The 24,851-nt window shown below is 54.2% G+C and overlaps 1 protein-coding gene across 2 annotated transcripts; it reads right to left on the bottom strand.

Annotated features, from left to right (window-relative positions):
- Positions 1-1,458: 1,458 nt before the first annotated feature.
- LOC106034443 (aryl hydrocarbon receptor-like) lies at positions 1,459-24,314 on the bottom strand. 2 transcript variants are annotated; one of them, XM_048050942.2, is made up of 11 exons: positions 24,178-24,314; positions 23,883-24,070; positions 15,813-15,925; positions 12,109-12,198; positions 10,447-10,570; positions 10,085-10,215; positions 5,825-6,027; positions 5,603-5,712; positions 5,129-5,270; positions 3,048-4,638; positions 1,459-2,548 (listed from the first exon to the last, which is right to left on the bottom strand). In XM_048050942.2, the coding sequence occupies exons 1-11, from the start codon at positions 24,216-24,218 to the stop codon at positions 2,399-2,401; spliced, it is 2,883 nt and encodes a 960-aa protein (XP_047906899.2). In that variant the 5' UTR covers positions 24,219-24,314; the 3' UTR covers positions 1,459-2,398. The 2 variants fall into 2 exon arrangements, with proteins under 2 accessions (XP_047906899.2, XP_066855457.1); XM_066999356.1 differs by lacking the exons at positions 23,883-24,070; positions 24,178-24,314 and adding an exon at positions 17,265-18,541.
- Positions 24,315-24,851: the final 537 nt, after the last annotated feature.

The raw sequence follows: 24,851 nt of genomic DNA, 5'->3' as shown, positions 1-24,851 counted from the left end.
TGGGGCAATACACTGTCAAAATACTACTTTTACCAGCACGTCTCCATCACTCAAGGAATCTTACTGTACTGCCTCATTTTGTTATGGAAAAGCAGATGCTGGGTGAGAGTGGGAATGCTCTAAAATCTAATATACAGAAAACCAAAAACAACACTGTTTTCTAATTTGCAGATTGAAAAGATAACACAAGGAAATATATATATATAGACACACATACATATACATACACATAGGGCTGCATGACCGATCTCATAGAAAACAGTATTTTCACTCATCTTTTGAGAAAAGCTCACATTTCAGAATCCTGTGTATAACAGAGATGTCCCAGCCTGGAGGAAGCTGATGGTCCTGCACATTGCCTGGTCCGGGCATTCTTCTTAAGTCAGAATATCACGCAGGAGGATAAAACAAAAAAAGACTTTTGCAGAAATATGTCATAACCACACACTTATGCTTCTCAATCAAATTTCTAAGTTCATTTCAAAACTGTTTGTGATTTTTTTTTTAATGGAAAAAAAAAAAACACCTTATTTTGTATAAATACCACACAATAGTAAGAGCAAACTCTTCACTTCACAGTGACCAACTGCCCTTCTAAAGAATTTGCTGCAGGCTCTGCAAGTCCGCCTAACCCACCTGCCTCCAGTTATCCCACCTAGTTCTTCTGAATATGGGCAGAATATTTGCTTTTTCCCCAATCCTTTAAATCATCAGACACTCAGATCATCAGCTCAGAGGCTCAGGTGATTATTTTTCGACTACTGGGTACCATCTCTCCAAACCTGCTGAGATTTGAATATTCAGGTCGCCAGCTGCTTTTGGCCTCCTGCCTTGTTTCCTAGAGAGCCCCGCTCCCTGGCAAGGCTCATCATCCCACCCCTTTGCCCCCTCCATGTGCCTGCAGATTCCCAAAGGACAGAAGGGGTCCATGAGGTCTGCTTGCAGCAGCATTAGTGGTTTCTCTTCATCATTGCCTAACAGCACTTCAGTTCAAGACTCCTCCTCGGGCACACTCATGGAAGCTCAGCAACCCTTCTCTGGCCCTGTAAACCTCAGTTCTTCACCAAAGGCAGTGGGCCAAGGTCCCAGCCGGTGCCACGGGCTGGGATCTATCCACTGCACAACCTGGGCATGCTTCCATGCAGAAAATCCATCTCTGGACAGCAGCTGTTAAGAGTATGTGAGGGATCCAGGAACTACGAAAAGCAAGTGCAAGCTGGGAAAGCTCCTTTGTAGGAGCCTTTGAGAACCTCTATCTTCTTCTTGTGGGGGAAAATATAGAAGAGACAGGGCTTTTTAACCACCTCAGCTGCACAGGCTGCAACCTCATCATTCGCACCATGGTGAGCTCTGTCTTCTTCCCTCACATGTAGCCCCAGCTCTGCGTTGTCTGCTGCAGGACCCTGACACGCTCAAAATGGAGACAGACATGCAACCAGCAAGGGAGATGCCAAAGGCTGAGGTCCAAAACCATTTATTGAAAGAAAAGGGATTGGAAGTTAACACAAAACCAAAGCTGGACACACAGGAGGAGGGGAGGGATGATGCTTTGTCAGATTTCTTAAAGAGTCGCAGTGTTTCTGATCTTTTGAACAGTCTGTTTGTCCCATCCCACAAGATGCTACTTCAATGCTTTGGGAAGCTGGAAGCTAAGAGACTTTTTTTTTCTCCACTGGAATGACATAAAAATATATCTGTCAACTCATGCTATATACATACATGTGGGCTGCATTTCTTTTCTGTGGGAAAATATCACTAGATCAGTACTTAAAATTAAGCATCATTACACTTATTTACACCAGAAATGCATCCTCCAATGCACCAACCTGGCTGCCGTTTGAGAGCAATCCTTTCTCTTTCTAGAGCAACAGCTAGTCTGAATGCCATTTAAAAACAACAGCAACCGTAGAAGGCTAAAACATTTTAAATGTGACTCTCAGTAAGGTGTGTGGACAACATGGGCAGACGCTCACCCTGAAGGGGAAACAGGAGCAAGAAGGTCAGGGGGTGGGGCACAAGCAAACAACCAACGTGCCTCAAAATTTGAGATCCTCCAGCTGACCAAGACTGACACTACTCTCAGATGATGCAAGATAAAGACGATGCTATGCACGCCAGCTGACCCGCCTCACCGTGCCCTGGAGATAACTGCCCTCCTGCCACAGCAGCCACCTCCCTTCCCAAAGCCCTGGGTGCCCCCAGGGGACCAGCACCGGCACGTGGAGCCTCTGCAGGGGCAGGATGGGGGGAAGCTGATAAAACACAGGAAACAGCCAAGCCAAAGCATCAAGAGCCAGGACAGGACACACGTGGTAGGGGGAAGGTTTGCTGTCCACAGCTGGAAGGCAGCTCCATCCCCAGTGAATAACCCCGCTTTGCTGGGTCTGGTCTTGCTCTCCTAGAGACAGAAGTCACTGCTGGAGGTGTGGGGATGATCCGGCAGCACTTCTGCACGAGGGCGCAGCTTGCAGGAGGGAGCGGGGCTGCCCTTTGGCACGTCTCCGGGGAGCCCCATCCGAGCACCAGGCAAAACGCAGCTGCTGTCAGGCTACGAGAAGAGAGAGGAAAGAGTGCTGAGGCACTTGGCAGGGTTTTACTGGCAGAGCTGTAAAGAAGCTACCTAAAGAATTTAGCAGAGTCTTGGTGGATCTTGTCTGGGGACATATAAGGCACCTGAAATCCCCTGACAGATCTCATCTCTGTGCCTGTAAAACAGGACAGCAGATCATCATCTGACACGCACCACCCACCAAAGCTTACCAGTGCATGGCTGGAATTATTCCCTACACAAAAAGGGCAAAAAAAACCAAACCATGTGGAAACCAGACCCACAGCCAGACACCTTCTAAAGGGAAGAACCCATGTTCTGATCTCTTGCTCTGCAACTCCTGGTGCAAAGAAAAGCCTCTGAAGTCTTTCTGGCCACGCACCGGCAGAACAAGGTGATTCCTGTCTACCCAACAGGCAGCATGTCCCTTTTCTGTGCTAAGACCCCCAGGAAATCCCAGCACAGAAAACACTGAGCTCAAGAGCAGAGAGGCCCTTACCTCACGTCTGGCGTCCTGGCTCAGCATGGAGGTGTACACCCCGCAGGAATTCACGGGCGCCTCCAGCGTGCTGCTGATGCTGCCAAAGCACTCTGCAGGTGAGCTCAGGAAAGGGTACTGGGACATGGAGGGGACGGGGCTCGGCTGCTTCTCGGGAATAAGTTGGTATGAGGAAGGGGGGAAAAACCCAGGGTATGGAACCATCTCCTCCTGGGACCCTCCACTGCCCAGGGTTTCCATGCTGCACAATCCGTTTAGGTTAAAGTCCACTGCTGGCGCGCCAGGCCCAGGTGCTGGACCCAAGCAGCCCTGGTGCTGGGAGATCAAGTCTTGGCTGATGCCATAAAAACCAGACTGAGCTGGGGCTGTCAGGAGCGGGGAGACATAGTCCTGCCACGGGCTATTGCTGCTAGTGGGAAGGAAGTGTGGAGAAGAGGGGGAATGGTGGTCACACAACCTGTTCATCAGCAGGCGCCGGCCAGCCTTGCATTTTGGCTGACTTGGCGGTGCCCCATGCCCCTGGCACTGGCTGGGCAAGGAGAAGGTCTGGAGAATGTCCCCTTGGGTGGGATGCACGGCCGGGAAGTCACTCTCCGGCTGCTGAACCTCCTGTGGGTATGGGGCTCCCAGGGGCGAGCCAGCAGCTTTGGCCCACGGGGTGCCCTGCGTCAGGTGGAAGAAGCGGAACAGGCCCTCCTCCCCACCGGGCCTCCACTGCAAGCCTCCAGACGGTTCCTTCCCTGCCTCCGCCGGCCTCAGGGGCAGCGGGGATGGCTGCCCTGGTGCCTCATGGAGGGACTGTTCCCACAGCAGAGCAGCGACCTGGCCTGGGACAATACCAGGCTGCTGTGTTTGCTGGGCCGGGTATGCAGCTGAGCCTCCAGGTGGGCTCGAGGTAGCACCTGGCAGGGGGCAGGCCTGGTGGTCTCCCTCGGACTTGTTCACCAGCATGGCATGGATGTGGGAGAGGGTCTCGTTGTTGGTGAGGAGGTCGCTCAGGGACGGGGTGTGATCAGGGTCCATATTGACCATCACCATTTTCTCATCCAGCAGCAGGAGCTCCAGGTCTTCAGTGTTCAGCCCCAGACTCTCCAGCGCACTGAAAAACTCGTTGTTGGAGCAGCTCTCATTGCTGTTAATTGACAGAGAGTCCAGGGTGGCCAAGAGAGGGTCCTCCTGCTGCAAATCCACCAGCTCCTTTTTGAAGCTGTCTTCCCTTGAGGAAACTGGAGCAGTGTCCATGCTCCAGGCCTCTTCTTCTGCACCCAGCGAGGACATGTCCTCAAGGTCGTCCAAGAAACTGCTGCTGAACGAGTGGCTAGGCGCAGGAGATGGGTGAGAGATGTACACTGCCTTGTCCTGCTGCAGCACGGCACCCAGCAAAGAACTGGGGGCAATGCTGTCCTTCTGGGAGTGCCCTCCATTGCCGTGGGAGGTCTTCTTGGACTTGCTGCTCCTCCCTTTGCTCTGGAAAGCATCAGAGAAGCCTGGGAGAGGGTAAGCGCTTTGGTATAAGAGTGCTTCTCCGGTAGCAAAGGTAAAGGGAAGATGCACGGACCGTTTTCGAAGGTGCTCTCCTCCTTCTTCATCTCTGCAGAGCAGGAAGAGGAGAGTGCGGTCTGTATGTGTACACACTCTGTAAACTCTCTACAGTGCAGAACTGTGAATCCTGAAACCCAAGGCCCCTTTACTACAACCGGCCCATGTGCACTGATGGGACATATGGTTCCATGTGTACACACTCACACACATGCATTTATGTGCAAATGAATGCACGCATATATATATATTTAAATATATATGTGCATAAAAAAAAACACATCTGTAGCAAAAACAACAGATACTTAAAATGCAGAGGGTAGTGGAGCCAGACAGAAGCCAGGCCTTTGCATTGCTCCTCTGTGCTGTGGACCCCTAGGACAGGGGTGTTAGGCTGCTGCCCTCCTGCAGGCACATTGGAGGTCCCTGCTGCTCCCGCACCCACGTGTCCCCACAGCAGCTGGAGAGCAGCCGCCAGGGTAAGCTCAGGCTGGTGCTCAGGACACCAGAGCAGGGATATGAGCATCACACGAGGCACTCACACGAGGGGTCTCTGTGTGACAATGATGTACTCGGGCTTGCCGTGCTTGTAGACGAGCCGCGCGTTGGCCTGCACCCACTTCCAGCGCTTGTCCTTGGTCAGCAGGCGGAAGACCGTCAGGCCGCTCTCCCCCGTTCTCATCACTGCCGGGAGGAAGCACGTGTGCAGGGGCCCGTCAGCACGTCACCCGAGGCAGGGCTGCCTCCAGCAACGCTGCCATTTCCCGCAGGGATAAGCGGGAGGGTCACAGCTGAAGGATGTCCTGGCTGGCACATGCAGGGGACACCACCCTGGCTAGATACACCTCACTGCTCACCACCCCGAGCTCCCTACAGTGACAAGAGCATCACAGCAAGGCATAAGGCAAAGCGTCCTACGGGCAAAGAGCTGCCTGGCTTGGCACAGTGCTAAAGGAGCTGCCCATAGTCCCAGCCTCAGAGGTGGGCACCAAGGGACCAGGGAAAAGGACTCTTACTTCTGACGTGGTTCTCGGCACAGTACAGCATGTCGGCAGCATGGACGAACTGGTAGCCTGTGCCACACATCCGCAGCTCTGCCTCGGTGTAGCCCAAAACGATCTTCCCCCTGCCGAAGAGGAAGAATGCACCCGGCTGAGAGGCAGAAATCACCAGGCACAACACGAACTAACGTGCAGTAAGCACGCAGCATCACCCCTCGGCTTAGCTCTGACACTTACTTGGCATCACACGCCAAGGGGGTGAAGTCCAGCTTGTGCTTTGTCCTGAAGATCATGTTCTTGGTTCTGATCTCCAGGATGGATGGGGGCTGCAAGGGGGTGGAGATGGCAAAAAGAGCAAGCTGGGGGGGGAGTGCAGACCCATCTTCAGACCTTTTGTTCTGCCCATGAAGGAATTTCAGCCTGCCTTGAAGGTTTAAAGCCTAGAAAGAGAAGAAAAGGTCAGTACCACGAAGAGCTGGGTGAACTCAGTTTGGGTGAACCTCCAAACTGAGGAGGTTCACGTGTTCTGCATGGGAACATCCCACAGCCCCAGCCAGGGCAATGCCACAGGTCCCACCAACTGGTGCTCCTGGAGCGTTGTCCCTCGCAACTTGCCCACTCCCAGGTGAGCACAGACAGTACTCCCCTCTAAAATAAGACGAGGTTTAAAAGGGATGCTACACTCAGCTCCCCAGGGCAGCAGCTCCCCATTGCTTTCTCCCCCAGCAGCTCCCCACTGCTGGCCCAGGGCTCAGCTGCACAGCAGCCTGCAGTTTCACAGATTCACACAGATTCACAGATTTCTCTAGGTTGGAAGAGACCTCAAGATCATCGAGTCCAACCTCCGACCTAACACTAAGTACTCCACTAAACCATATCCCTAAGCTCTACATCTAAACGTCTTTTAAAGACCTCCAGGGATGGTGACTCCACCACCTCCCTGGGCAGCCTGTTCCAATGCTTAATAACCCTTTCGGTAAAGAAGTACTTCCTAACATCCAACCTAAAACTCCCCTGTCGCAACTTTAGCCCATTCCCCCTCGTCCTGTCACTAGGCACGTGGGAGAATAGACCAACCCCCACCTCTCTACAGCCTCCTTTCAGGTAACTGTAGAGAGCGATGAGGTCGCCCCTGAGCCTCCTCTTCTCCAGGCTGAACAAGCCCAGCTCCCTCAGCCGCTCCTCGTAAGACTTGTTCTCCAGACCCCTCACCAGCTTGGTCGCCCTTCTCTGGACTCGCTCAAGCACGTCCATGTCCTTCCTGTAGCGAGGGGCCCAAAACTGAACACAGTACTCGAGGTGCGGCCTCACCAGAGCCGAGTACAGGGGCACAATCACTTCCCTCGACCTGCTGGCCACACTGCTTCTTATACAGGCCAGGATGCCGTTGGCCTTCTTGGCCACCTGAGCACACTGCTGGCTCATATTCAGCCGACTATCCACCAATACTCCCAGGTCCTTCTCGGCCAGGCAGCTTTCCAGCCACTCATCTCCCAGCCTGTAGCTCTGCTTGGGGTTGTTGCAGCCCAGGTGCAGGACCCGGCACTTGGCCTTGTTGAACTTCATGCAGTTGACCTCAGCCCATCGCTCCAGCCTATCCAGATCCTCCTGCAGAGCCTTCCTGCCCTCGAGCAGATCGACACACGTACTTAGCTTGGTGTCATCTGCAAACTTACTGAGGGTGCACTGGATGCCCTCATCCAGATCATCGATAAAGATATTAAAGAGGACCGGCCCCAGTACCGAGCCCTGGGGGACTCCACTAGTGACCGGCCTCCAACCAGATTTGACTCCATTCACCACAACTCTCTGGGCCCGGCCATCCAGCCAGTTTCTAACCCAGTGAAGCGTACGCCAGTCCAAGCCACGAGCAGCCAGTTTCTTGAGGAGAATGTTGTGGGGAACGGTGTCAAAAGCCTTACTTAGGTCAAGGTAGACCACGTCCACAGCCTTTCCCTCATCCACCAAGCGCGTCACTTGGTCATAGAAGGAGATCAGGTTCGTCAAGCAGGACCTGCCTTTCATAAACCCATGCTGACTGGGCCTGATCGCCTGCTTGCCCTGCAAGTGCCGCGTGATGACCCTCAAGATAATCTGCTCCATGAGCTTCCCCGGCACTGAGGTCAAACTGACAGGCCTATAGTTCCCCGGGTCTGCCCTCCGGCCCTTCTTATAGATGGGCGTCACATTGGCTAGCCGCCAGTCAACCGGGACCTCCCCCGATAGCCAGGACTGCCGATAAATGATGGAAAGCGGCTCGGCCAGCTCCTCCGCCAGTTCTCGCAGTACCCTCGGGTGGATCCCATCAGGCCCCATCGACTTGTGCACATCCAAGCTCCGTAGCAGGTCGCCAACCATTTCCTCATGGATAGCGAAGGCCACATCCTGCTCCCCATCCCCTTCCACCAGCTCAGGGCACTGGGTGTCCGGACAACAACCGGTATTGCCGCTAAAGACTGAGGCAAAGGCGGCATTAAGCACCTCAGCCTTTTCCTCATCCTTAGTAACTAGGTTTCCCCTCGCATCCAGTAAAGGATGGAGATTCTCCCTAGCCCTCCGTTTCGCGTTGATGTATTTGTAAAAGGATTTTTTGTTGTCTTTAACGGCAGTAGCCAGATTGAGCTCCAGATGAGCTTTGGCCTTTCTAATTTTCTCCCTGCACAGCCTCGCTACATCCTTGTAGTCCTCCTCAGTGGCCCGCCCTTTTTTCCAAAGATTATAAACCCTCTTTTTTCTGCTAAGCTCCAGCCGCAACTCTCTGTTGAGCCAGGCCGGTCTTCTTCCACGCCGGCTCATCTTTGGGCACGTGGGGACGGACCGCTCCTGTGCCATCACGATTTCCTTCTTGAGGAGCGCCCAGCCTTCCTGGACTCCTCTGCCCTTCAGAACCGCCTCCCAAGGGACTCGGCCAACCAGCGTCCTGAGCAGCTCAAAGTCAGCCCTCCGGAAGTCCAAGACAGCAGTTTTACTGGTCCCCTTCCTGGCCTCGCCAAGAATAGAGAACTCTACCATTTCGTGGTCACTCTGCCCCAGACAGCTTCCGACCACCACATCTCCCACCAGTCCTTCTCTGTTTGTGAAGAGAAGGTCTAGCGGGGCACCACCCCTGGTAGGTTCACTGACCAGCTGCGTCAGGAAGCTATCTCCCACGCTCTCCAGAAACCTCCTAGACTGCTTTCTCTGTGCCGTGTTGTGTTTCCAGGATATGTCCGGGAAGTTGAAGTCCCCCACGAGGACAAGCGCCGACGATTTTGCAACTTCTGTCAGTTGCCTATAAAACTCCTCATCCGTCTCCGCATCCTGGTTCGGCGGTCTATAGCAGACCCCCACCAGGATGCTAGCCTTGCCGGCCTTCCCACGGATCCTAACCCACAGGGATTCAACCTTATCATTCCCAGCCTGGAGTTCCACAACATCAAAAGATTCTCTAATGTAGAGAGCCACGCCACCACCCCTTTTGTGCTGCCTGTCCCTCCTGAAGAGCCGATAGCCAGGCATTGCAGCACTCCAGTCGTGGGAGCGGTCCCACCACGTCTCCGTGATGGCAACCAAGTCGTAGCCTGCCTGCTGCACAATGGCTTCCAGCTCCTCCTGTTTGTTACCCATGCTGCGTGCATTAGTGTAGATGCACTTCAGCTGGGCCATCGCCTTCTTCCCCGGCCTAGCCATTGTTTCCCCCGGCACAGCTCCAACAGGCCTTGTTTGAGCCCCGTCCCCCTTCTTACCTAGTTTAAAGCTCTCTCTATGAGCCCCGCCAGCTCCTGGCCTAGGATCCGTTTTCCCCTTGGAGATAGAGACCCGTCTGGGGCCATCAGGCCGGGTGCCGAGTAAAGCTCCCCATGGTGAAAAAACCCAAAATTTCTATGCTGGCACCAGCCTCTGAGCCACCTATTAACCACATGAGCTTTCCGCGTCCTCTCCGTGCCTCTCCCTTCCCCCGTAGGGATAGACGAAAACACCTATAGTTGCATCAGTGCATCATGTCATGCATAAGCTGCTCTTCATTTTAAGCGAGCCATGTCACAACCCCACTGAGCACCACTGCTTCTAAGTGATGGACAACCAGGACTCTTTCTTCATGTTCAGTTTCCAAACTGAATTGGGATGAGAGAGGAAGAGAGAAAGAGGCTCGTTATACCCGTGATTATGAAGCTAAGAACCCCATTAACTTGCAGCAGAGAGGAGAGATGAACAGCATCTATTTGGTCTTAAGACATGCATTTAACACAAAACCCTGGCAATCCCTGTGGAGAAAAAGCAATTTTGTTTAAGATTCAGTACCTCTGAGAGGAGAGGAACATGTCCCTCAGGAAGAGGTTGTACATAGAGACTAAACATAAGAAAAGACAGAAAAAATCTCTTTCTTGAGGTAGGCAGATACTACACATGACAGAAAAGAGTACCAGGTCTTTCAAGGCCAACTTTTAAGCTCCAACAGCAGCATGAAGCCCTTAGGGGGAGCCTGCTGCAGAGCTTTCAGTGCAGCCCTGTACTCACCAGGAAGCCAGAGGAATTATCCAGGAGGCAGCGAAACCGGCACACGAAGCTCCTTTCCAGAAAGGAAGAGTTTTCTGGGGGCAGCTGATCGGGCTTGTAGGCAGCAGCAGAAGAGCCAAGACTCTTCCTCCCTGCAGGAGATAGGAGCTGAGAGAGGAGCCATAGGCTGGTGGTCCCAGTCCCCAGCAGCACCGGGGACTGAAGCATCTGCAGAGCATGGCAACAGAAGTCTCGGCAGAGCCACGGCGTGTTGGATGAGCCACAAGGACACAAACCCCATGCGGCTGGTAGCTGGTTCCACAGCGTAGAGGGGGAACAGAGCAGCTCGTGCTGGCCATGCCTGCTTCCCAGGCTGCGCCTACCTTCAGGAGAGGGCTCCCCGTCGGGAGCGTGGGGCGGGTTGAGAGCCCAGTGGAGGTTGCGCCTGAACTCCTGCTGGTCCTCAGTGTGGATCAGCTCGAAGACGCTCTGGTGCATGACATCTGTCTAGAGGAAAAAGCAACGCGTGAGCGACGTGGCCTGCCCCCGGCTGCCGATTTTCACCTTGAAAGAGCCTGTCAGTCCCAAATCCTGCTCTGTTGGCCATATCCCATCCAGTTTCCCCAGTGCATCCCCTTCACATGGTTTCCTTCAAAATCCTGGTGCTGAGTTATGAAAGCAAAGCTGCCACATCTCTACACTGTTCCCAAGAGCTCCAGGACTTGCTCCCTCTGCCTGGGTGGAGGGCTCTCATCTACCCAGCATGGGCTGGGGAAAGCCAGCTGCGTGCGAGCAACACCACGCCTACGGTAACTAAAAGCTTGATGGGAAGCCCAATTTCCTAGTAAATTTGACCCGGTTGCTTCCAGATTATTTGGGTGCTCAGATAACCACAAAGCACTGGAGCCTTACAGGATTTACTGCGGGTCACCCAGGTGAGCGGGTGCCCAAAGGCAAACTGGGCAGGGAGCCCCAGGCATCCCCCACAGCATTACACAGCAGAGCGATGAATGTCAGCCTGTCAGCGTGGCTGTTGGAAAGCATCTCTGGGCTAACAAAGTTGCTTTGACACCTCCCCACGACCACGTCTGACAACACGGGGTCCAAATTCGCAAGACCACTGCGAAAATCCCCGCTGTCGCTCGTGTAGGGACACGAATGCAGAGGGGATGCTACGCTGAGCCAACACAGTGTTTGGTGCCTTACGTGGCAAATTCTGCCTGCTGCAGAAGTGTGGAGAGGAAGCAGGGGTGAGCAGTGGCCCTAGGGAGCTGTCCTTCCAAAGGATATTGTGATGCTTCTCGTCTTCCCTGACCCTGCAGCGCTGGGATGGTGAGAAAGGGGAATTTTCCCTTCCCAGCCATCTGGATGTGTAACTCTCAGGCTGCTGGCTTTCTGCAGCCTACTCACACAACCCTGTGCGAATGCTCAACAAGCAAACAAGTCAGTTCCCAGCCTTTCTGCCCTGGAGGAATTACAGCCCTGTCTGTAGCCTAGCCTCTGTGCATGCTCCCAGGAGCCTGCAGTCTCTTGGGCACCGGGAAACTTCACATTTTTAGAAGATAAGAAACTCCCCATTCCACTGAGATGAGGTTTTTCTTCCAGATGAGGCTTTGCTAGTGTGCCTGCTCTGTCCCCAGGGCTGGGTTGGGGCAAAAAAACACAGCGAAGACCCTCTTCAGACACTTAACTCTCATCTCTCAAGCTCAGTGAAGCAAGGGCACTTCACATCTCCAATTCCCAAGCCACTGAACTCAAAGGGAGGGTAAAGGGCTTCGTATATTGCAGGTCTCAGTCCCTGCTCCCCTCTGTGATGATTTTTGAGCCCCTAGAAAGAAGGGATAGCCTGGGGTCACAGTAATGGTTCAGGCTACCCAGCAGCCACAATCAATGTCTTGCCTTCTTCCCTGTACATGCAACCCTCCAAAGACCCTGCAATCCCCACAGGGCTGCCTCCCTGCAGGAAACTTGAGGCTAATTCTCCACTGCCAAGGAAAAATCCAGCCTGCAAACCCATCGCTGCCAGCCAGAGGTGTTCCACCAACCTGATGAAATCCCAGATAGTCCTGGATCGTGTGCGAGGAGTAAAATATCAGCCCTTCTGACGTTACCACCAGCACGAAGCCGTTGAGTGCCTAGGAGAGAGAGGAGGTCCGCAGGCATGTGCCACGCTCACGTCACCCTTTTGTAGCAGGACCGCACGTTTCATTCTGCTCGGACACTGCTCGCCCCAGTCCTGGCTGGTCCACTGCCCCACGAAGGGAGAGGTGCGTGCCAGAAGACAAAGCGCAAGACAAAGCACAGAAGCCCTGGAAGAAGAGGAAGCCCTTCCAACCGCATCTCACTGCTGGGCCCACCAGCAGCTGTGAGCAAAGAAACATCTCAAGGTCCTGCTCGGTAGCACAGCAGCCCTGGGCAGTGCCAGCTGATCCTCTGCATTTATTTTTCCCCCTTGCAGAAACACACAGTGAGGGCAATAAGGACGCAGGAGACTCCCGATCTCTGCTACTCTGGCCCACCTGGTGAGATCCTGCCTTACCTAGCAGAGGTCAAGCCCAGAGCTTATTCTTAGATTTCCTCTGTTCTGCCTTGCTTGGTTAAATCCTGCCAACTGAAGGCTGACTGGAGAGAAGTGGGATCAACGCCAGCGGAGCTGCGCTCACTGAGAAAGCAGACAGTACCTTCTGCTGGGTTTCTCTGAGGTCACGTAGCTCTCTTCCATACAGCTGCCCGAGCGTACCCTAATTGGAACTGATGGAAAACTTTGCTTCCATCCTCACTCGGATTCAGATTTGGACATTTATCCTCATCCTAAGCGAAGAGTGAGCACAAATCTGAGAACCACTTGCAGAATGAAACCAGACACCATCGGGAACTGGTCCGTTCTGGTACTCTGGCGGAAAGAAGCCTCTTTGACAATCGGGAATCAAAGCAGCACTTCACATGGGCTGCACTTAAGGTTAACCTGTGTCTGCCTCGGTGGCTCCTCCTGCGTAGTTCCTGTCCTCCCTGCGGCCCGGGGAGGCTCCTGGCAGCCACGTGTGGCCAAGGACGGCGTGAGGCTGGAAAAGCCGGGGGATGTTCAGTGGGAGCAAGCCCACTCCATAGCCACTGTGCCACCGTTGGCTGCGTATCTCTTGCTGACACTTGGCCCTTGCGGGTGGAGTTGCTCCTGCAGTGCTGGCAGCAGAGAGGAGTGCACTTTGGGGACAGCCACCCAGCTCCAGCTGCATTTGCATCCCTGCTGTCCTCCCCCGGTGCCGAAAGAGTGTGTGCATATCCTCCGCCCAAGGAGGCTGGAGGCGCTCGCTGAATGCTGTGGTCTGCTCGTATTAAAATAAATGCTCAGGCTCCTCTGCCCCTGCAGGCCTGAAGAACTACGCCCTCCCCACAGAAAACAGCAAACGCAGCCACCAACCCTAAGTTTCTGATGCATTTTTAATGCTACACAACTTTGTGTGGTTTTGTTTTTGTTTTGTTTTGTAACACATTTTACAGTTCAGTGGCTCTTCTGTCCTCTCCTCGAGCTCCGGGACCGCAAAGCCAACATCCAAGGGAGCACTGCATTCCCTGGCAGGAAGGGGCTGAGCCGGTCAGAGCTCCTGTCCTCCCCCAGAAAGGCTCATTCCTACCAGCCTCACAAACCTGGGTGGTAATTTGGGTGTTGCCCCGGCAGGAAGGGACATGGTAAAAGGGACCAGGGACAGTGTCCTTGGCCCCGGGAGATCCGTGAGGACTACGAGGTGCAGAGGAGCTGCCCCACCAGTCTGGGAGCTGTCCCAGTTGTCCCAGTTGGTTGTAGCCTCCAGAAGCCACAGAGCTTTCACAGGGCTGGCACCGCCGCCCTGCCACCCCTCCTAAGGACAAGAGGTCCCTCCAGGGACACTGCTGCCAGCCCCAAGCAGGAACCCACCAGAAGGCAGGGCCCTCCTGTTCCCCCAAACCGGTGGCAGTGCACAGCCAAAACCCATCCCATACCACTAACCTGGCTGCAGCCGGGGCAGCCAGCCCCGTCCTGCTTCCCTCGCTTCGTCATGTACAGACATCAGGATTAATTAGGGTCTAGCGTGTCGTCTCAGCCAAGTCCGGCTATTGTTGCTGCCAATTCCTGCTTCATTGTCCAGGTCCGCGTTTCTCCCCCCTCTCCTTCCCTTTATCCCAGGCACAAACGCTCTCTCTATTTACGGGGTTGATCTCAGTGTGTGGGAATCTGCTGCAGAGGTTAATTAGTGCTGCCAAATGCACTTTAACCCTTTGAGCAGCTCTGGAGGCACTGTCCCGCCGCGGTGGCAGCGAGCAAGGTCTTGCAGCGCCCCATCCTTCCTTGTCACACCAACCAACAGGCAGACTGAGCCTGCTGAAGGCAGCCTTGCTGACAAGAACAGACCAAAAACATAAGGCTGGAAAACCTCAGGAGCAGAAGGGGAGGAACGGGGTGGACCAGGAGATGAGAGAAAGGAATATCAGGCATCTAAGGTGGCAGACAGAGCAGATGTAGGTTTTTAAACTGGAGGAGCTTTTCCCCATGGCATGGAGGCAAGTCCTGACCACGTGCCACATCCAGCATCCCACAGGAGAGCCCCTGCAAGAGCCAAACCTAAAGCCAGAGCTTTTAGCCCCTCGCTTGGTGCCTCTGCAAGGGCGGCACCAAGCTCTGGGAGGAGTGTGATGAGCAGGGCATCAATCCCTGGCCAGCCCCGCTGAGCGCGGTTTAGCTATGTCCACAGCTCTGTGCTTTGACAGCAGAAACCCCTCGGGGTTTTGGTTATTAACCAGCGTTTCTCTCACTAGGCACTGAGATCCTGGCTCCCCAGCAACCAGGCAAGACAGTAATTATAATTACTGCTGAGTGAGCTTCTGGACAGGCGCTGGGGCTGCCCAGCTCACAGAGAGAGGCCTTCGGGCTCAGAGGGAGCGGAGGAGCTCCACGGGGGGACAAACCCACTCATCCCCCCGACCCGGCTTGCAAACAGAGAAGCACGGACGTGGGGTGCCTCCAGCATCTCCAAAGGAGCCAGCCACGTGCTTCTCGCAGAGCTCCCGGGATGCTACGATGCACCCTGTGTATATAGGGGCACGTGTGTGAGAATACCCTGAGCACAGCGGTCACCTGCACCTATTGATGTGTTCTGTGTTATGCCTCACTGCCTGAGAAAGCTTCCACAGCATTTCCTTCCCTGTTTTCACCAGAGTTCGGAGAACACCCCCGTTTTGAAAACCGTTCTCAAGACACCTTGCTGTGCTTGGCTCCTGCGTTACACATACGGCCCCTTCGCGCACCAAAGCAGAGAAGGAGAAGAGCTGACTGTCCTCGCCCAGACATTCAGTGCTACTTCCACTGAGGTGAAGGGGCTCTGGCACCTTTGATTTACAGGTGGCAGTTTTCTCCCAGGAGGATGGAAAAGGAAAGGGGAAACGACACACAGCTTCTGCCCCAGGGATCTGAAGAGTTCTTAAATGCTTTTGAGCAGAAGCTCAATCACAACCGCTACAGGTGAAATTACAGCAGGTAGAAAAAGAGTTTTGCAACCATGGCAAAAGGTTGTCCTGATGAACAAATACATGAACGGAGATCAAGAACCTGACAGCTCCCTCCCTCCCACCTCACCACAAGCTTCACCAAAATGTCCTGGAATAAATGACAGAGCAACCTGCTTTTTGGGAAAGCTCGAAGGAGCTGGAAAGGGGACAAGAGGAAAATGCCTTGAAGGCATCTGCCAGGGAGAGGTGGCTGGAAAGGACCACTAACCTGCAGGAGCAGCTCGCCCTCCGGTACTGCTGCCACTGCTGCACCAGGAGCGGGGCTGCCGTCATGGTCTCCATCTCTCTCTGCTTCATTGGCACCGTGGTTCTTCAGAGCAACTGCAGCAAAGCAGAGGGAAGGGATGTCAGTGCTGCAGTAACGCTCCCAAGTCACTGCCATGAGAGCCCGAAATGCAGACCTGGCCACAAAGCTGGGCACTGCTGCCCGGGGAAGCTGCGAAGTTCTGCCAGCCCTTTGCTTCGCCCCTCCAGAGCTGACTTTAACAGGACATTTTCCCCCACCCCTCCATAACCTCAAAATTCCTCTTTTATCCTTTTTTTTTTTTTTTTTTTTTACCTTATTCCCAGACCTTTAACAACCCCCAAGTAAAGAGCAGTTAAAGCCAGAGATCACTAAAACAGACGTGCACCAGCAGAATAACTACGAGGTGCTGTGTCTGCCAGCAACTGCCTGCACCCCCGTACTGCAAAAGGACATGTTTAGTGAGCTCATGGGCTGGGAAAAAAAATCTCTCATCATTTGTCTTGTTAAAGAGGGTTTATGCAATCAAATTAAGACAAGCCGTAGCTCACAGCAGGAGAGAAACAACACGCACACACATACAAGAACAGAGACACCTGAAATTGCAGGCAACCTAATAGCGTCCGATGTGCCATAAATACAGATGAGGAAATCCAGCTCTCCTTTCACTAAAAGATGGAGAAAGCAGCAAAGCTGGAAAGCTTCTTGTGAGCACCATCAGGACAGGGGAAGGCATTTGGCTGGCAAATAAACTGGCTGCTAGCACTGGGAGGTCCAGGACACTCCCCTCGGGCACAGCACACACCACTTATTCCAGGAGCTGTCTGAACACCGAGGGGCCAGCAGCCCAGGATTAGGTTTGCAGCAGGTTGGTGCCGGGCACCAAGAGCCGCCTCTCCCTGCAAGGCTGTGCCAGCATCCCGGGCACCACGGGCAAAGCGGGGCTCGGCAGCACCTTCCAGCAGCCCCAGGAAGCAGAGCCACTCGCCCTCCTGATCCCTGTGAGTAAGACGCAGGGATTATGAATTATTAAAGGTCTTCCTCCTCCCCTGCCAGCTCCCAGACAGCTGCGCTGGAGTTGCATGACAAAAATAAACCTGGTTGATAAAAGAGTGACTAAAGGGTTGAAGAGGTCTGGTTTAATGGTTTGATGTTTGCCTTCAAAAGGAAAACTTGCGAGTAATGGACTTGGATCACAAGCACTGACTAAAAATAGACTTCACTATCAGCATCTGGGCTGCCCCTGAGCTACGGGGCCAGAGGAGACACCAGTTAAAATCAGAGGACGACACAACATCTCTGTGCCAACATCTGCCACCGAACCCAGCCACCAAACCACATTCCCCACGAGGGTTTCCCCGACCTTCACCAAACAGCACGTTTTCCATCAAGCCACCCACGGAACCCCACATAGACCTGCTCTTGGCTGTGGACATCGTGGGCAGGCCTCCCGCTCGGTGCCCCCAGGCTTTGTCTCCCCATAAATAGCCCTGTGGGTCAGCAATTCAGCAGGGCTGTCGTGGCACATCAGGCTGACGAGCGGAGAGCCACCGCCGCATCCTGCCCCGGCTCCCTCCCCGCTACCCCGGGCGAGCAGGGCAGGAGCGGGGAAAGCTCATTCCCAGGGGAGCGCCTGCCCTCACGCCAGCTGCGTCCGGCGCGGAGACAGGACGCGAGCTTCGCCCTTGCTGCATGACCCCAGAAAGGCCTTTGCAGGAAAGAAAAAAGGGAGAGAAGCGGCTTTTTCTGAGGACATCGGCTGGCATGGTGCCACTCCGGCCACTGGCATCACCTTTGCTGCTGGCAGCTGAAGGAGGAGGAAGGCGAGGAAAGGCTTGCACATTTTTCCTGCTATTTCTCCAAAGAACAAATAGCTTCTGCCAGGACCTGCAGGCTGTTTTGCCACAAAAAGCCTTTTATTGTAGAGGAAGAAAAAATCTCCCTTCCCCAGGCAGGCTGGGCATTGCATTTCAACCACTTCTGCTCACAGCAAGCAGGGCCCCACCGCGCCGCACACGACCTGGCAGGCTACTGCCATCCCCAAGGGTGCTTTGGTCACCCCACAGCCCCCGGGGCTCCGGGAGCATCCCATGATGGCCCTGCCAGGAAGGACGAGGCACCTGGCACGGCGGTCCTCATGCAGAGCTGCCACCCGGCTCACCAGGTCTCGTGCTGTCACCCCCAGGAGCAGTAGATTGGGAGCCGGGGGTCCCAGCCTTGGGAAGCTGCTTCACGTGAGGCTGAAGGCACACCTCGCCACCTAACAGGTTTGCCGGTGAACTCCTGAACCTGCAAGGGCTTTGCGGACCTGAGGAATCTCTGCACCAACAAGCTGGTATTAACATTTTTGAGAGGATATCTCCCAGCCCCCTTCCCTTCCCTCCACACAGGCAAAACCTCCAAGTGGGAACAGGATTTTGCATCAGCCATGGCCTGAGGAGGAAAGCAAGAAGTCTCCGAAATGTAACCCAGGGGTTGGTGCAGGAGAGGCAGAAGAGAACTCAACCACTTCACAGCTCTTCAAGGGCAGTGACAGATTGTGTCTTCCCACTGCTGCTGGCATCATTCAAACAAGGCAAGAAAACACCGAAGCCATCTGCAAGCGATGGTAGGGACACCTGCATGCCAATTATTAGTTTCAGCAGATTTTGGGAGAAGGAGAGATGTTCTTTTAAATAAAATTGCCTTCTAGCTGCCTCTTTCCTTCTTCCTTTTGCCAATTCCCCAAATGCAGGATTTTTACTCACATAGGAGTAAAACCTCATCAGGACAAATTTCCCGATCTTCCTTTTATACCCACCCCTTGAGAAGCTCACGGGCAGCACGACCCACAGCTCTGCTCACACACCCATGCATTAAATAACACCTCAAAATTGTTTTCCTGCACTGGCTTGCGAAGAAGAAACAGAATATTGTAAGTTAAAAAAAAACAACAACAAACAAACACACAACAACAACAAAGAAACAAAAGCTCTTGAGGTTCTGTGATTTTGCAGCAGAGATGGGAGTTATTATTACTAAGTGGTGAAAAGCTGAAGCGCAGCTGTAGCGCCAGGCGGAGCACCGCTACCTGCCTCTCCAGCTTCTCTCATTGCTACACTGTCAGCACGCCAAGTCTGATCAGTGCTCTCTGATTTAATGCACACGTTTTACAACAAGCTGACATGTCTCCAGCTACTTTGAGAAGCAAAGAACAGGAACATGCACTCAGTAAAGTGTATCCTGCTCTGGATTATTATTATTTATTTTTTTATGATTTGTCATGAACTGAGCTCTCCCTAGCCGACGCAAATTCCTCAGGCAAGGATGCCAAGTGACTTAGCGGCAGTAGTGAGCAGGTCCCCCGATGTGGAGTGTTTGAAACGCGCTAGAAGGAAAGAGCATCAAGGAAATGGCAAGAGAAGCAGGCAGCGATTTGCTGACCCTGGGCAGCAGAGCCATCTCCTCCCTGGCTTGCTGACACATCACTTCATTTCTCACCATTGTGCTGCGTGGAGCCCATTTTCTAGCAACTGGCAAATACTTCCCAAACTTCCCCTTGCTTATGCTTAATGTATACTACAGTTTTACTTACTGTTTCATAATACCTGCCACAGCTCCCCACTGGCACAAATTTCATTAAATGGATTAATTATTTATCCCTTGTCTGAACGGTACAGACACAGCCAGTTCTGTGACAGCGCACGGTGAATAATGAATATCCTGTTAAAAGATCTAATTGCACTTTTAAAAGCAAGGAGGCCTCAACTACACGTCCCTGTTGCATCACTGAAGACACATGGGTCTCAAAGGGAGAAGCACAAGCGGAGGTTTAAACAAGGACAAAGAAGACAAAGATGTGCCAGGCTTTTCCTTCTTTTTCCAGCACTTAGGAGGGTTTGAAACCTCCTAACGCTGGCAAGCCACAGTCCTTCAAGTGATGACAATCCTTGATGATAATCCACAAACTGTGACAAGAGAAGGGGAAATGGTTTTAAACTAAACAAGGGCAGGTTCAAATAAGATGCGAGGAAGAAATTTTTCACAATGAGGGTGGTGAGGCCCTGGAACAGGCTGCCCAGAGAAGCTGTGGGTGCCCCACCACTAGAGTGTTCAAAACCAGTCTGGACGGGGCTTTGGGCAACCTGGCCTGGTGAAAGATGTCCCTGCCCATGGCAGGACATTGGGTGAGGTGATCTTACAGGTCCCTTTGAGCCCAAACCATGCTGATTCCCTGAACTCCAGCAAGTTCAGGAGCTGGATTTGAAGCTGAGCTTCCAGCTGTTTCCAGGAGTGCTGATGGCTCTGCAGAACCTCTCTGCACCCCCTGTAGGCCCTCCACCACACGTGTCCTGTCCCAGGGACCACCATGGGCCTGCACCCCAGGGCCTGGCATTCCCCCCCAGCTCTCAGGGGGAGCACCACATCCTCCAGGTCCTGCCTGCGACACCCGCTGCTCCTGCCGCACCACAGCCTCCTGCGAGACATTCTCACGGGGCCCAGGGAAAAGGATTTGGCAAGGAAGGCACGCAGCGGGGAAACGGCCTACCTACGGAAAGTCACAAGACTCTCCCAGCTCAAAGCGCCCCTGGAAGCCAGCTCGTTACCTAGCAGTCAAGGGAGCCGGGTGATCACAGGACTAGGCTTTATTTTTCTTACACTGCCTCCTAGGTTTTCGGGCTTTGGCTGCCCACAGTAGGTGACTGAACCGCACAGATGGTGGAGAGCCGATGAAGTGAACGAACAAGCACATGTGGGCTGCTCTTCTTTGAAGAGCACACTGTTGACAACAGAGGTTTCAGGGGCACAGCTAATTACCCCCAGAGGGCAAACGAGTGCTTGGGGTATGGGGGGTGTCAGCTCTTGCACCCCTGGCCGGCCGGGCTCGCCGCAGGACGAGGCACTGCAAGAAGCACAGTGTGGACAAGCCTCCCAGCACACAGCAGAAGCATGCTGCAAGAGACCCTCCTCCAAACCAGGCCCCGGCATATTTTGGGGTCTACCCACCAGGCTTTCAAGCGGGCCAAGCAACACACGAGACCCCCATGGCCGATCCTCCTGGGGCCAGGGAGGAAGAAGTGCTGCCAGCTCCCCTCAGGCCGGCGGCACGTGCTGGGCCCGCGGGGAGGGATTAGGGGGAGGCAGGCACCGCCAGGCCGAGCTGCCGGCATCGCGTGCGGGCCGAGGCCGTCCCGGAGCGGTGCAGCCAAGCCAGGGCTGCACAGCCACACGTGGTGCCAGCAGCCGACTGGGGCTCCTTTTAGCAATATCTCCCCAAACCCATGCTGAGAACTCCACCGTTCAGGTAAAAGCACAGATGCTTCTTGCACACGGTGTGTCTGACAGCTGAACGACAGGTCGCTTCCACAGCAAAATCACACAATGCATCCCGACCGGTGCAATGCAAACGCAGGTATGTACTTCATAAGAGCCTATGAAACCTGCTCTGCATTTTGAACAATTTGTGACATGTCCAGAAGATGATTGGGAACCAGAAACAAAATGAGAGAAATTCCCAAAATTTTACCGGTGACCGTGATCCAGAATCCATCATCTGTTTTCTAATCCCTTCAGCCCATATAAGCTTCCCCATACACCATCTACACACGGATCAGTATATTCAAATAAAATTAAAAAGTCACTGATTTTCAAATAGGTTGGGAGAAACAACAGCCTGGAGGCGAGAGCATTTCTGGCTTGCAATGAATTATTTAAGAAGGGGGCTGGAGAAATGGCAGCTGGCATAAACCTGCCTGGTGAATTGATTGATTCACCTGTGGGACAGCCTGGTGGCTCTCCATAAACCAGAAGAGACCCCAAAACACTTGTGTTTCCTCATCTGATCTCACACCGGACTTGTCAGCACTCAGCAGCTAAAGCCGTTTCCTCGGGATCCCGCTTTGCATTCCCAAGGATGCTGCACGGCAGTCGGAGCACGTGAGCTTGCACGGCTCAGCACCGAGCAGTCAGACAGACAGACCCCGGCTGTGCCAGCCCCCTCTAACTCTTTTCCCTGCCAGACCGAGGGAAAAAAAATGAAACATAAGGGAGACCAAAAAGAAAAAAAAAGAAAAAAAAAGTCAAGGAAAGAAAAAGCAATGTATTTTGAATGCTGCAGAAGCCTTCCTAAGGTTTTATTTCAGCTCCAGCACAGCACCTCTGAGAGTAGCATCACTCTAGCGTTCACACCAAAGTGGACTAAACTCATTTAAAATCACTTGCTATTGTAGATGGGCTTGCCCAGAGCTGTTTTTAAAGATAAACTACTTAATTCAAAAGTCTTTTTTTTTTTTTAAAAAAAAAAAGACGACTTTTTTTAAGAAGCAGAAGAGACTTACCTCGATGCCCAATCACCATTTGCATCAAAAAGGATGGGGCGTTACCCCCTCCCTCTCACACCTGAATCACTGTGACCTGACTTAAACCAGAGAAGCCCGTCCCATAGCTCCAGACACACTCACAGCTCAGCTGCTGGGAAAACATGATGTCAGACCCACTGAGCTGGGGACACAGGGTTGTCAGACCCCAGGGTGCGTAGCCCTGGCCAGGGGTGGCCCCTCACGGGGCAGGAGGACCATCCTCCCCCAGGGTCACCCTGTGCTTTCCCCGTCCCAGCACAGCGTCCCTAGGAAGGAGGACAACTCCAAAGCACCCCACAACTTCTGACATGATGCTTTGCAACGAGACCGTCCATTTCAAAACTGCTGTTTTAAGGAAATGCTCTGCCACCCCTCCATTTTATAAATTCTTCAGGCTTTTAAATCATTCATGTTTCAGGAGACCGGCAAGGCCCGCACTGCGCCACGAACCTCCACCCCACAGCAGCCTGAGGGAACAAGCGTGCTTCTGCAGCCCCTGGGATCGCCAGCACTGCCCTGCTGTCTCGGCCCCTTCGGAGGCACCCTCGCAGGCAGGACAAGCTCCCGGGGGTCCGAGGTGCCCCAGCGGGCACCGTGCAGAGGGGTCCGGGCAGTGCCTTCAGCCTCGCAGCACAGCTCCCTGCCAGGGCACAACCAGCGCGCAGAATGCAGGCGATACGGTCAAGCAAACAAATCGACCCGGTGCTGCAAGGCAAACAACTGCTCTCCCAGGCCATTAATTTTTCATTTTGCCCGCCTGCCAATCCTACAAGCAATGTTTAAAAGAGAATGGAAAAGGGGAAAAAAAAAAAAAAAAAAAAAGAACATTCAATATATTCAGTGATTTGGAGTTAAAAAAAAAAAAAGAACATTCAATATATTCAGTGATTTGGAGTTAAAAAAAAAATGTTTCTGAGGTCACATGTGGTGTTTTAAGCCACTTGTATTTCAACAGGAAAATCCAGTGCTGCCCAAATACCCCTCCTGTGGGCTCCTACAAATTACAACAATAACAGCCCAGTGGAACACAGAAAATGTCTTTAAGACGGCGTATTTTAAAAGGTTCCCAAATAAACTCTAACCACATCACAGGTAATTATTCGTTGTCAGCACAGTGAGCATTTCTCCAGTCTGTTGCAACGGGGGAAAAATTGTCACTTGCGCTGAGAAACTTCCCAACTGTGCTGCCTAACGTGCCGCTACCCTCGCGGCTGTGCCTGCCAGAGCCTGAGCCCGGGATCTTGCAGAAACCCTCCAGCCTGGACTTCAATTTTCTACTTCAGTGGAACCCACAAACAAAATCAACGTAATCTTTAGAGATCCCTCTAATTCCAAACGCGCACCGGCTCCGCTTTTGTCGAAGCGCGAGGCGTGCGCACATCTCCCGGAGCCTTGCAGCTGACACTCTTGCAATGTCGGAGCAAGAAAATCCAGTGATAGGGGAAAATAAATAAAAAAAAAAAATAAATAAAAACGGGGAGAACGGCGGGCGTTGTGCAGCGCTGCCGCTTGGGGCTACCTGTAGGGTCGCTCACCTGCCCCGGGGTGGCTGCGGCCGGGGTGAAGTGACAAGAACCGGCACAGACGTCCAGGGACAGACAGCCCACGGACGGACAGACAGCCCACGGACGGACAGACAGCCCACGGACGGACAGACAGCCCACGGGCCCCGGGGATGCTCCGGCCGGGCACTCACCGCTGAAGAAGCTCCTGGCTCGGAGGAAGCCGGCGCTGAGGCGCAGGACCGACAGCTTGTCCAGGCCGGCCACCACCTCGGCGGGGAAGGGCAGCAGCGCCGCCAGCCGCTCCAGCTCCCGGTTCAGCCGCTCCCGGTGCCGCTTGGACGGGTTGGACCTGCCGCCGTCGGCCGCCGCAGCCCGCGCCCTGCCGGCACAGCCACCCGCCCGTGTCACCGCGGGCACCGGCACCGCTCCCGGCCCCGATCCCGTTCCCGGCCCCGACCCCAGGCCCCGCTCCCCGCCCGCACTCACGCTCGGGGGGCCGGCTTCCGCCGCTTGCGCCCCGCGTACATGGCCCGGCCCGGCCCGGCCCGGCCCGGCTCTGCCCGGCTCTGCCGGCCCCGGAGCGCAGCGGGACCCGGAGCGACCCCGGCGGGAGCGGCCCCGCCTCTGCCCGGGGAGGGGAGGGGAAGGGAAAAGGGGGGTCTGGGGGTGGGGAGGGGGCGAGGGGTGGGGTAATGGGGCGCTCGGGGTCCGGGCAGTCCCAAACGTGAGTGCCCGTGTCCTGGCTGCACCCACAGAGCGCAGGCAGCAGGGCGAGGGAGGGGATTCTCCCCTTCTGCTCTGTGAGACCCCCCCGGGGCCCCAGCACCAGCAGGACGCGGGGCTGTGGGCGCGGGGCCAGAGGCTGGAGCACCTCTCCTACAGAGCCAGGCTGAGGGAGCTGGGGGGGTCAGCATGGGGAGGAGAAGGCTCCGGGAACGCCTTGTAGCAGCCTTTCAGTGCTTAAAGGGGATACAGGAGAGCTGGGGAGGGACCCTTTATTAAAGAAGGGGATGCGGTGCCTAAAGGGGGGAAACGGGGCAGGGAGCCCTCCCACCACTGCATGTACTAGCACTTGTGCCAGCACCGTCAGGTTGGCCGGTCGGGGTGAGGGACCACCCGTGTGACCGCGCGTGCATGCCGTAGCACAGGGCTGTGTGTGC

Source organism: Anser cygnoides, chromosome 6 (genome assembly GCF_040182565.1).
Source record: "Anser cygnoides isolate HZ-2024a breed goose chromosome 6, Taihu_goose_T2T_genome, whole genome shotgun sequence".
Classification (NCBI taxonomy): domain Eukaryota; kingdom Metazoa; phylum Chordata; class Aves; order Anseriformes; family Anatidae; genus Anser; species Anser cygnoides.
The sequence above is the reverse complement of the archived record's forward strand: the minus strand, read 5'-3'. Positions and strand labels throughout refer to the sequence as shown.